Below are 13,119 nucleotides of genomic sequence, written 5' to 3' on the forward strand. Positions count from 1 at the left end.
GGGACTCCCGTGAGGTTCATGTGTTTTCTTCACTCCGCTGGGAAACTGCTCTCATGTCAAGAAGCATCAGATCAGTGCATGCGCTGCATCGTCCAATCAGTGAGCGATACACAGTAAGGGGGCGGGACGAGTGTCTGAGGATTTCATCGAAGGATGGTCTGGTGCATCCTCGGTTATAGCTCCTCCATTATCGCTCCTCGCTCCTCGGTCCTCGATCCTCTGGCAGAAATAAGGCCATTGGGACGCTACTCAAGATGGCGCAGACAAATAAACTTCCGGTGAGACCGAGACCAAGGAGCGAGGACATGAAAAATAAGAGAAGTGAGAAAGGGCCTTTGTCTCCAAACACCAAACAGATTATTGCAGCATTACCCATAATCCCCTCTGTTTCAGCCCTGTTTCCAAAGTGCTGATTCTCTGTCTGTTACTTTAGATGAAAATAAGGAGCCCCTCCCCACGCCCCTCTGAGAGACATCTGGTTACAAAGAACACAATAGCCGCGTTCACACCGCAGTACTTTTCCCACTTTAGTTCCGATATAGTTCCGAAATGTTGCGTTCACACCAAAAAGAGCCGGAACTAAAATTAGTTAATGAGAACCTTTTCACCCCCTTTTCAGTCCCAGGTACTTTCGTGGAAGAAAAAGGTTCCTGTGTCTGATTGGCTGGGCGAATTGTAAACCACGCCCCGTAAAACTCCCAAAAAGTTTTGTGAAGCCGCCATTTTATTATCCTCGCATTAGCATTATTAGCATTAGCATTAGCCCAGCGCAGAAACGCAGAGAGACTAACTTATGGCAACACAAAATAAAACATGGGAGCGGTGGAGATGAGGAGGTGTCGGCGTTCTGGCGATTTACTCGGAAGGCTTCAGTCGAAGCTGCTGGGACTCCCAGCAGCTTCTACTGAAGCCAGTCCCCAACTCCGGGGACTTCCGGCCGGGGACTTCCGGCCGGGGACACATTGAGGTAGACAGAGAGAAGGACAGAGAAGGGGACACATGTGTGATGTAGAAGAGACATGAAGAAGAGGGGACACATGTTGATGTAGAAGAGACATGAAGAAGAGGGGACACATGTTGATGTAGAAGAGACATGAAGAAGAGGGGACACATGTTGATGTAGAAGAGACATGAAGAAGAGGGGACACATGTTGATGTAGAAGAGACATGACGAAGAGGGGACACATGTTGATGTAGAAGAGACATGAAGAAGAGGGGACACATGTTGATGTAGAAGAGACATGAGAAGAGGGGACACATGTTGATGTAGAAGAGACATGAAGAAGAGGGACACATGTTGATGTAGAAGAGACATGAAGAAGAGGGGACACATGTTGATGTAGAAGAGACATGAGAAGAGGGACACATGTTGATGTAGAAGAGACATGAAGAAGAGGGGACACATGTTGATGTAGAAGAGACATGAGAAGAGGGGACACATGTTGATGTAGAAGAGACATGAAGAAGAGGGGACACATGTTGATGTAGAAGAGACATGAAGAAGAGGGGACACATGTTGATGTAGAAGAGACATGAAGAAGAGAGGGGACACATGTTGATGTAGAAGAGACATGAAGAAGAGGGGACACATGTTGACGTAGAAGAGACATGAAGAAGAGGGGACACATGTTGATGCAGAAGAGACATGAAGAAGAGGATTTTGCACAATAGGTGACCTTTAACCCTTGGCTCTCTCACCTCCCCAGGCCGGCCACGCAGTGCACGGCCACGCAGCAGCCCGCCTCCTCCCTGAACTTCAGCTTCAGAAGGTTCAGCCAATCGTCCACGATCTGGTTGGAGGGCGGGGCTCCGTCGTCAAACGGCCAATCCTGGACGAGAACAGAGAGAAGAGAGAGAGTAGGAAATGATGTCGCCTGCACCCAGAGTCTTGGAAACCAAAACAAAAGGAGTGAGAGGCTGATCAGCTGCAGGGGCACTCAGGTGCTGTCGTGGGGGAGGGGGCGGTCTCTGCCGGGGTCTCCAGGAGGCAGTTTGAGGGGTTTTGAAGTGGTTCCACGAGATGTTGTTTAAATTAGGTTATTGATCAAATGTGTACAACACGTCAGAGAAACATAAGCTCGCTTTGTGAGGCATTCGACGAGACAGCGCTGGGTTGAGGACTGTTGTTAAGGCTGCAGAATGACATTACTTGATCACTCGGGGGCCAGGTTGCCATTGGCAACCATTCAGAAAAAATGTCAACCACTTCTTGGCCTTTGGTTGCCATCAGTGTTTTTAACATAAAGAAATACGGACAGCAAACAGCTAAATGTGCACCCCAAAATAGATGTTAAATACTGATGCCTATTTTTATTTATTTATTTAATTTTGAATTGTGAATTTGAATGTCCATGTTTGTACTAGGGTTTTCCTTCTTAAAATGTTTTTTAAATATTTGTGAGATGTGGTTGAGCGGGGTGTACTTGTACTTGTACTAGTCCTTTATTAGAGATGTGTCTGTAGTTTGTGTTTCTTTTTAGTGTCAGGATGGAACCCTTGTATTTTTCTCTGCAAACAGAATCTACCTACGGGTACAAATAAATAACCTGAACCTGAATATTTGTTGTATTAAAGTGATATTTAATTATTGCTTGAGACCGGAACCTGATACTTAAGCTGCACGTGCAGTGGTGTGACTAGGGAGCCAGAAAGCGATGGCACGTTTACTCGTGTGCGCGGTGACTGTCACTACCCGATCCGTCCCCCTGCCCGGTCGGTACTCTGCGCATGAGCGAGATGGTCCGCCATATTGGACAACTCCGGACGGCAGCCCAGAAGGACACTTGACACGGTGGCTTTGGCAAAGCTGAAAAAGAAAACTCGAGAGAGATGAGTTATTGTTATGACAACGTGACTTCACTATTATTAACAACTCTTTTCATTGGGTTCTTTTATTTGGGGTCAGGTACATTGTCAGAATAAGTGAGGAATGGATTTAACTTCTGTTAGACAGATATGCCATACATGTTTGCACACATTCACAGTAAATATGTATTCAGTATGATAGCTGTGGCTAATGGCAACCGTATTTTCTGTTAGAACCACTTTTAAAGCTTAGCGTTGAGCCCTGTCACTGTTTCTATAATAAAGTCATGTTCTTGAAGAAAGAGATGCTCTCCATGCTACGATGTAAACAGTATTCGGGGAGGTTCATGTTAAGGCGCCACTTTAAATATTGTGTTAATCGAAGACGGGCATTAGTTACAAACTGACGTATGGAATAAAGAAATCAACCGAAGGGGTAATGGAGGCAGCAGCCCCAGCGACGTGACAGCAGAGCATGTGTTGCTTGCAGCTTCTGAAGTGTGAGCATCAGCTGCTTCCTCTATTTTTACATCACTGTGGATTCAATACATCTGGGTTTCAAACTGTCCATGGAACAGAACGTCCTCTCTGAATCTGTCAGGTCGGGCTTTTGGAAATCAGGTTGAGGATTTCCCTTTCTGCTTACGGACCAAAAATGATTTTCTCGATGTATAGAAAAACAAATAAGGACGACTTAAGTGTATGACGCCATACATGTAACCCACTTCTTGATATGTACATCGCTTCTTGTCTCTCAGCAGAGGAAGAGGGTTCATGAGGATAGAAAGCACTACATATATCAATGTGTACTTAAGTCCTCTGTAATGCTTTATCTCTACTGTTTTAAAGCCATTCGCCGGTCCTTCGATGTTTTTGAAGCATCGTTTTTGGCGTGGCTCTAAAAATGTATAAATCTGAGGATAAGTCTCCATGTCGGCAACAGCAGGAAGGTATGATTGCATTTAGCCTGTTATGCATTTTATTGATTAGAAGTATGAGGGACATCGGGTGAAACACACGGATACAAGTGACTAGGCAGGATCAGCGAAGTACGCAGAGCTGGGCGACAAAACCCACGTTAAGGTTGGGTTAATATTTACAGATGTGAAGGTTCGGACTCACCAGAACTTGGATTCCCTCTTTCACCACCAGCGTGGAATCGTAGGTGGCCTCGCACACTCTCACCACGGTGCTCACTCCATATTTCTTCAGCTCCTGGAAAAGTGCAGCACAGGATTTATAAGAACTTCAAATGTCCCAGTTTGGCACGAGTAAAGTCACCTATTCTAATCACAATGGGATTTAAAGACTCAAATGATCTGCTAACGAACAAGCCCTGTACGTTTGTAATCTTAGATTTAAAAATATATTTCCAAACACGTTATCATTTGCTAATGTGGACACACTGTTCCAAGTTACTGCAACACAAATGCGTAATCTAATCTTGTGAGTGCCTCTTGAATCTGGCTGAGCACGTTTTAACTCTCGACCAATGACTGAGGCTCACCTCGATGAACTTGTTCAGGGTGACGTTGGTGGGATTGTGGGTAATGAGGAACCTCATGTTTTTGTAGGTGATCTCCACGGGGGCCGGTCTGTTCATTCGAGCCATTGTGACGTGAAACGTAAAAACAAATCTTCCACAGAGTAAAAACACGAATGTAAACACTTAGTTAAACTCGGAGGGAATGTCAAACAAAAAGGTCCAACGAGAAACCCAGAATCCTCCGGTCTTCTTCCGATGTTGGCAAATAAAAAGGCTTCGAGAGGCGAATTTAGAGAGTTGGCGGCCGGAAAAAAGGGCGTACAATCAGAACTCAAAACCTTCTCGATCGGAGGGAAACAAAAGAAAAGGAAGAGGAAAAAAACAAGGCTGGTTCCACCTCGATTGGAGCCAGGCGGAGCCGACGAGGGCAGTGTGCAGCGGGTGGAGTTACCCCATCCAGGCCGGTTCTCTCTGGTTCTGGGAGGCGTCCCGGTCCTGCCAAGTTCCTGCCGGGTCCCTCCAGAGGCTCAAGTGCTTGGGATCGATGAAGGCGAGTTGGGCACTTCACTCGTCTGCATAGGCAGCGTGCTGAGCCTGGCAGTAGTCCCCACTGCCCTTCAGAAACTCCATAAATGTATGACCCAGAACACCACAGAACTGCTGCAGGACACAGGGGGACACACGGAGCACGGACACGCTTTAGACACACAGTTATAGAAAGGGCAGGCGGCTTCTGTGGAGGCCGGTGAAGCTCTGAATCTAAGTTACACATTTAACTCCAGTGACAGAAAAATGATGGCGAACAATTCATGCATAAAGTCAAGATTCATGTTTAAAAATGATGTTTGCAGCCTCTCAAATATAGATGCATCAGTTTTCGATTTCTATGAGGGCTGGCTCGCTTTAGTTCTCTGCATGGGAGGGAAATTGTAATATCATTTTAATAAACTTAATTGCAAGTGACCTACAGTTTGCGGGTATTCCCCTTCACATGCCGTCTCGTATTAAAACTGAACATCTTTTGGTTGTGGACTCACAAAATAAGACAGTTGAAGGTGACTTTGTAAAACTGGGATCTACTTTTTTGCCATTTTCTGACGGACATTTTATTGTGCAAACAATTAATAAGATAATGAAGATAATTATAAATTCAAACCCCGACTGAAACTAAGAAGCAGCTACTGGGGCTGCACTTTGTCGACAAAATATATCTGCCGACTCATCATTTTCTGTAATTGACTTGCTCAACAAGAAATATTAAAGTGTCTCATCACAGCTTTAGAAATATATCTGTTTGCTTTTCTCAAACAGCGGAATAGTTTGGCCGTTTTTCTAACCCTAATCCTTCAGACGTGTTTTTGACATTTCACAGAACAAACAAAGGATTAACTGCAAACAGATTATAATAATAATAACCACACATAATCATTAAGCAGCAGCCTCACTTGAACAATAGCTGATTATCTCCAGAGCTGCAACTTCATATTTCACAACAAGCAGAGAAACCAAACATCACGACTCAACGACTTTAACGCTTCATCGGACGGTTTTAAGAGCTTCCTGCTCAACTCACGCTCTCGTGCACAGCATCAACAACATTAATAGAAATAAAGTGTGTGTGTGTGTGTGTGGTATCGAACCATCTAAACACAACAGTTGGCAAAACGTTAAGCAAGTCGATATTCCCCATAGAGCTACACGATTAAGAAACAATAACGTATAGCGATTACTTTGACCGCGAAATGATTCACATAATCATAACGATTTAACAATATATCAAATGATTAATTTATTAAAAGGACATGTACGCAATAAATATGTTTCGTTAAGTCTGTAGGATATATTTTGTAGGAAGGGATACCTCTGAAGCTCGACAATCATTTGTTGAAAATAGTATTTGATCACATATTCAGCCTTGAACACATATCGTGCTTCTTGCTATTCAAGTATTGAACTTCTCCACATTGCAACTACGTTAAATGTTGATATATGGTGCCGTTAAAACCGGTTAAAACGGGTTGTTTTGTGACGGACCAACAACACATGATGAGACGGATGAAGATGAAAAAGCGTGTTATATAAGGTGACACTGCAGCACCATGTAATATCTTATCTAATGGATGATGGTGTACAATGAAAAGGATGTGCAATGTCTGACATCTAGGTCAGGTCTGAGAGCTGAGCACACCACGAGGCCTTCAGCTGGGCTTTAACATGCACTTTATTACCATCACAAACTCACCGCCATTTACTAATGTATCTGCCCTTTACGCCACTAAGAAGGATGTGATTACTTACTGTACATGTTTTTATCCAGCTTATGCTGCAAAAACACTAAGCTGTTCAAGTGTGCTTTGTTAATCCTTTATGAAATCAAGCATTTGGTAGAAAATCATAACATAGAGAACAAAAGGAAGAGTATGGCTAAGAGGGAGATGTCATAAAAAGACCAAAAAGGTAAAAAAAAGCATTGAAGTAGTGATTTAAAGGGCTGACATGTTGTTGCATTAAGGCTGTAAAGTGTCCTTTGTGTGGGGATAGACTGACTGGGCGCCATCATTTAGCGTTATGGGCCTATAGGCGCTGTCAGGAACCGGGAGAAAGAGCTTTAAAATGAGGGAACACGACGCCTTGTTGCCGCAATACACAGGTGATAAGTGGGGGGATTCACACAGAAGATGTCATTTGTATTTTCGACTTATTTCACGGTGAAATGCGTTGATTTTAGCCGACAGAAACTTCCGAGTGACTATCCGGGACCAGGCAGTGCTGCGCATCCCGACCATGGATAAAGAGAACTGGATACACCGTTCATTCCTATGGGAGCTTCCTAGTGGCGCATGAAGCAATGTGGAGCGACTGGAGACTCAGAAAGTACCCGTATGTAGGCCCATGGCGCATGCGCAGTTGAGTTTTTCTTCTGCTCCTTGTCTCAGTCAAATGAACGGAGAGAAGTTAACTCTACATTCAGCTTTTAGACCATTTCACAACTTGTAGACCCTTGTGATTTAAATAAGGGATATACAAGTGATCGTGCTGGGTAGTTTATTTACATTAAAACAAATATATACACTGATTTACAGACGTCTCTTTCCCAATGTAAGTCAACAGCTACCTTGCACCTCTGTCATCTGTCATTTATATACTGTCCTATGTTTCTGCTCCTGTAGTATAAGTCTATATTGCTGATGCTGCAGTATTTTGCACTTGTATGGAACATTTTAATGTATCAAGAATATTGTATATTGTGTATGACTTCTGATATAAGTATTTTCTATTGTAGATTTGCTTATTGTTCTTATTTTATAATTGTTATACTTATTTCCACCTGCCTGAACACACTGCTGCTTTGTGAATTGATCTACCTTTCAATGCAAGTCAATGGGAAAAGGTATTTTTGGGCCATAAGACGTCACGGGAGTTGTAGTACCACCGTTCGGCCACTACGTCATTTCAAAATCGGCTTCAACGGCCGGCGCACTTCCTGGCGGATTGATTCCTGACCATGACGAACATCACGGAAACCGTTAAATCCGCTTAAATAACAGTGCAAATACCCATTTACCTAGTTCATATGACAGTTAAGGAACACATTCAATTATAATAGTCAGAGTAACTAAGGTTTTTCACCGGGTTTTGAGCTAAATCAGGCCTTGACTTCACAGAAGAACGTGAAGGCCAGCTGGTAAAGATCACGTTCTGATTTAAAAACACAAACGGTCGGAATAACAACAAAATGGCAGGCACAAAACAAGCGCGGTACTTACTGGGATATGCTTACTCATTGAAGATTGTAGCTTAATCATACAGCCGGTCCTCAGAAAAAGATAAAAAATAGAAACGGTTCTCCACCATACAGTCCGGTGCTGTTTCTCCGAGCGGAGTCGAAGTCTCCTGGTCCGACGGTACCGTCAGGATGGAGAGCGAACAGTACCACTTCCTGTCAGAACTTTCAAAATAACATGAGAAAAGTGTCCAGCACATAGACTGTGTAATTAAGTAAGCTACACTTATTAAAACATATACTGTTACTGGTATTGTTTGTTGTCCACCTGGATGTGTATTTTTGTAAATTGTAAATGTATCTTATAATTTGAATAATTAATGCATGACTCTTAATTAATATTTTGCTGTTTTGGCTCTGTTTCTGTAACAATGTAAATGTCCCCCCTGTGAGACCAATACAGGTATGCTGGCTGTGATTACATGTAGGCCTACTCAAGAACAGCAATTAAGTACAATTTTGAGGCGCTTTTGCATTACTTGAGTATTTTCATTTTAGGCTGAAGCGCCAGAGAAAAACCAAGGGCAAACATTGAAGCCTACTTTTACTCCACTATATGTGTTTGATAATTAAAGATACTTTCCAGAATGTGAAATATTCAGGTTTAGGTCTGCAACCTCTCGCAAGGTGTTTTGTTTCAATGAAGACACACCTTAAGCTTTATTTTGAAGACAAACCCCAAAATAACGTCCGGTCCCTCCTGCAGTGCATCCTTTCCAGCTTGACTTGGCCCTTTAAAACCCCACCCTGAAAAATGTGAGATGTACTGTCCAGACATCTCTCCATGCTGCAGGTCAGCTGGTGCTGCCGAGGCCTCGCGCCACTCTCACCCCCTGGAAACACACGTGGACCGCAGAGAAAACGTGCAGAATCTTCATAAATTGACCTCATGTAATCAAAATGGACTCTTTCTAACAAAGACGATAGGATAATTAATTGTTGTTGACATGACACTCATTGTTACTACTACCAAACGGTTGAACTGTCATTTAGTGATAGTGAAGGTAATTGATAAATGTACTAAATAAATAAAAACATGTAAACATTCACTGGAGCTAATATAATAAATGTAATTAAATTCCTTGATGTATTTAAAAAACAATTATTAGAGTTTCCACAATTGCTGTGTGAAGTAGGCTGCTGAATAGCAATTTGATAATTTGACCATTGACTTCTATACTGTTTGGTAGAAGCATATTGTTTAGCCAAGGTCATACACATTTAATTGCTTTATTGAAATGCTTTTATAATACAGACTTTAATGGGTGTAGGCCATACAGTCTTTGGTTTAACTAGGCTTTTTAAATGATTGTAGTTATTGGACAAATAAAAAAAAAAGCTTGACATTTTAAGTATTTACCAATATCTGTAACAATGTTCTGCCTGTCAAACATGTGATGCTTTATCAATGTCCAATCTTAATAACATATCAAAATTGTTTTCCAGGTGTCAATTCAACTGTAATTGTTTTGGGGGCTGCAGTTTGTGAAAATGCGAAATCATATGACGCAAAATACCGTAGAGTAAAAATAATGCACATTGTTTTATAATCCCGATTGCATCACACAATCTCCATCTGCAGGGCGATTATTTCAGACCTTTAAGGATCCTTTTACAGTTTGAGATTGAACACGTCTTGAGGAGCAATGTGTGATTTGATAGAAAGCTCCAGAACAGCCACCAAATGGACCTTGTGCGTATCCTGTCCTCTTAATCCATTTAATTACAAATAACAGATTAGAACGTGATCTCATTATACTTCTATAATGATAAACGACATTGACCAAAGGTGATTCTTCCTTAAAGGTCTCATATTATACTGTTTTTCATCAATATATTACAGGTCTCAGATATATGCAGAACATGTCTCTGAAGTGTTGTGGTCCTTCTCACTTAGGTTAAATTGATTCCTTGCGTCCCTCACTTGCGTCGTCTCCCTGCGTCGTCTCCCTCCCACAGGGAAGCATGGAGAGATGCAAGAGAGGTTTCTCAATACTCAAATTTCCCCTCCTCGACTCCTCGGTCCTCCGGTAGTGACCCGAAAATGAATTTCAGCGCGCCATGTTGAAGGACATCTAATTTCTCTAAATGCACACCGAGGACCGAGCATCGAGCATCGAGGAGGAGCTCTGGAGGAGCTCTAACCGAGGAGACACTGATGCATCCTCCACGGCTCCTCCACGGCTCCTCCACGGATGCATTTCCGGGAACGGTGGAGGCGTGACGCACGGCCGGACTTATCCGGGGATATATCCAGTCTCTGATTGTGTTACGTTATTATGAGAGTGCTCTCATACTTGTTTGATTCTGAAATGGTATATATTATATAAATATATGTGTGTGTGTGTGTCCGCATCTGTAGCCTGTTATTGTCTCATTATCCCGCACTGTGAATGAATCAAAGTAAATATATAAGTCGTCATGAACACATCTGTCCATCAGACAGAGGGCTGCTGTGCCTTCTGTCATCATTAATGGACGTCTCTTTAAAGTGACCGCTCAGAGGAGAGGAGTTCTCCTTTCTCTCACCGCCTGCTGCTTCCCCTCCTCTCTCCTCGGCTCCCCTCCTCGGCTCCTCCGCTCGCATCTCCTGTGGGCGGCACCAAGTCTCGAGGATAGGAGTCGAGGAGGGGACATTTGAGTATTCAGAAACCTCTAAGGAAACCAGGAGAAGCAGGGAAATGAGTTTTAAGAGCAATGGGACGTCCTTTCCTCCGGAGCGTCACGTGAAGCGACGGCTGCACAGCTGATCGTCTGACAGCAGCTCTGTCCCCGTTGTTTCCACAAACACCCCCGCCTCTGTTAGCACACATTTACTGACACAAACATTTGAATCATCTGTTGTAGACCCAAATAAATAAAAATAAAATAAGAACTCATTCTCAAAAAAGATAAACGCCATTCTTAAAATGTATAAACGAACATTAGTTTGATTAATATTGATTCGAGTGCACAATAGAAATAAAATAATTCAGAGAATAAAGAGATATATATTATCTATCAAAACCCAGTTAGACTAACATTCATTGGATTGCACACTTTGTGTGGATATGCAGCACATTAACATTTTAATAGCACTTAATGACTGACTGGAAGGACAATAAATGAAAATGTAAAACGAAAAAAGTGATCATGAAAATGTTTCCAAAATATGAATAAAATGATTTTTGACCACGTTGTTGTTCAGATATATCACATATTTGTAAATGAAACATTAATTGAAACAAAACACGGTATAAACTGAGGAGGGACTCCCGTGAGGTTCATGTGTTTTCTTCACTCCGCTGGGAAACTGCTCTCATGTCAAGAAGCATCAGATCAGTGCATGCGCTGCATCGTCCAATCAGTGAGCGATACACAGTAAGGGGGCGGGACGAGTGTCTGAGGATTTCATCGAAGGATGGTCTGGTGCATCCTCGGTTATAGCTCCTCCATTATCGCTCCTCGCTCCTCGGTCCTCGATCCTCTGGCAGAAATAAGGCCATTGGGACGCTACTCAAGATGGCGCAGACAAATAAACTTCCGGTGAGACCGAGACCAAGGAGCGAGGACATGAAAAATAAGAGAAGTGAGAAAGGGCCTTTGTCTCCAAACACCAAACAGATTATTGCAGCATTACCCATAATCCCCTCTGTTTCAGCCCTGTTTCCAAAGTGCTGATTCTCTGTCTGTTACTTTAGATGAAAATAAGGAGCCCCTCCCCACGCCCCTCTGAGAGACATCTGGTTACAAAGAACACAATAGCCGCGTTCACACCGCAGTACTTTTCCCACTTTAGTTCCGATATAGTTCCGAAATGTTGCGTTCACACCAAAAAGAGCCGGAACTAAAATTAGTTAATGAGAACCTTTTCACCCCCTTTTCAGTCCCAGGTACTTTCGTGGAAGAAAAAGGTTCCTGTGTCTGATTGGCTGGGCGAATTGTAAACCACGCCCCGTAAAACTCCCAAAAAGTTTTGTGAAGCCGCCATTTTATTATCCTCGCATTAGCATTATTAGCATTAGCATTAGCCCAGCGCAGAAACGCAGAGAGACTAACTTATGGCAACACAAAATAAAACATGGGAGCGGTGGAGATGAGGAGGTGTCGGCGTTCTGGCGATTTACTCGGAAGGCTTCAGTCGAAGCTGCTGGGACTCCCAGCAGCTTCTACTGAAGCCAGTCCCCAACTCCGGGGACTTCCGGCCGGGGACTTCCGGCCGGGGACTTCGGGCGGCAGTATATGCCGTGAAATGGTTTGAGGCCTGCCAGTAAACCCGAAGAAGAAGTAGTAGTAGAAGTGACGTCAGCGGCTTCATTTGCCTAATCCTTCCCCAGGAATGTATTCCGGTGTGAACGCGTTCTCATGAACTAAGTTCTCATTAACCTTTGTGGGAAAAGCACTGCGGTGTGAATGCGACTAAAGGAGATGCAGGTGATAAGGGGGGGGGGGGGGGGGGGGGGGGGGGTTACCTTGGATGCTGATTGGCTAATGGTTTCACAAGACAAAACATCGTTATGACATCATAAAGTGGCCAAAATCTGATCAGCTCATTTTTTATAGAAATGGATCAAAAAGAGAGAGAATCTTTGTTCCTGAAACTTTCAGAGTCTCTTTCCACAGAGGGGACACATGTTGATGTAGAAGAGACATGAAGAAGAGGGGACACATGTTGATGTAGAAGAGACGTGAAGAAGAGGGGACACATGTTGATGTAGAAGAGACATGAAGAAGAGGGGACACATGTTGATGTAGAAGAGACGTGAAGAAGAGGGGACACATGTTGATGTAGAAGAGACATGAAGAAGAGGGGACACATGTTGATGTAGAAGAGACATGAAGAAGAGGGGACACATGTTGATGTAGAAGAGACATGAAGAAGAGAGGACACATGTTGATGTAGAAGAGACATGAAGAAGAGGGGACACATGTTGATGTAGAAGAGACATGAAGAAGAGGGGACACATGTTGATGTAGAAGAGACATGGAGAAGAGGGGACACATGTTGATGTAGAAGAGACATGAAGAAGAGGGGACACATGTTGATGTAGAAGAGACATGAAGA

General features: G+C 43.2%; 1 protein-coding gene across 1 annotated transcript; it reads right to left on the bottom strand.

The window, feature by feature from the left end:
• Window positions 1–1,694: 1,694 nt before the first annotated feature.
• Window positions 1,695–4,420, bottom strand: LOC117451146 (protein tyrosine phosphatase type IVA 1-like). Its single transcript, XM_034089294.2, has 3 exons — window positions 4,313–4,420; window positions 3,928–4,020; window positions 1,695–1,829 (listed from the first exon to the last, which is right to left on the bottom strand). Exons 1-3 carry the CDS (start codon window positions 4,415–4,417, stop codon window positions 1,695–1,697), a joined length of 333 nt encoding a protein of 110 aa, XP_033945185.1. The 5' UTR covers window positions 4,418–4,420.
• Window positions 4,421–13,119: the final 8,699 nt, after the last annotated feature.

This window comes from Pseudochaenichthys georgianus, chromosome 1, assembly GCF_902827115.2.
Source record: "Pseudochaenichthys georgianus chromosome 1, fPseGeo1.2, whole genome shotgun sequence".
NCBI lineage: Eukaryota > Metazoa > Chordata > Actinopteri > Perciformes > Channichthyidae > Pseudochaenichthys > Pseudochaenichthys georgianus.

Bases quoted from the DNA above. Each gene is read 5' to 3' on its own strand.
- LOC117451146 (XM_034089294.2), bottom strand. From the start codon at position 4,417: ATGGCTCGAATGAACAGACCGGCCCCCGTGGAGATCACCTACAAAAAC. The intron at 4,021-4,312 runs GTGAGCCTCAGT...GCACTTTTCCAG, and splicing joins CCCTGAACAAGTTCATCGAG to GAGCTGAAGAAATATGGAGT. The intron at 1,830-3,927 runs GTGAGTCCGAAC...GTTCTCGTCCAG, and splicing joins AAGAGGGAATCCAAGTTCTG to GATTGGCCGTTTGACGACGG.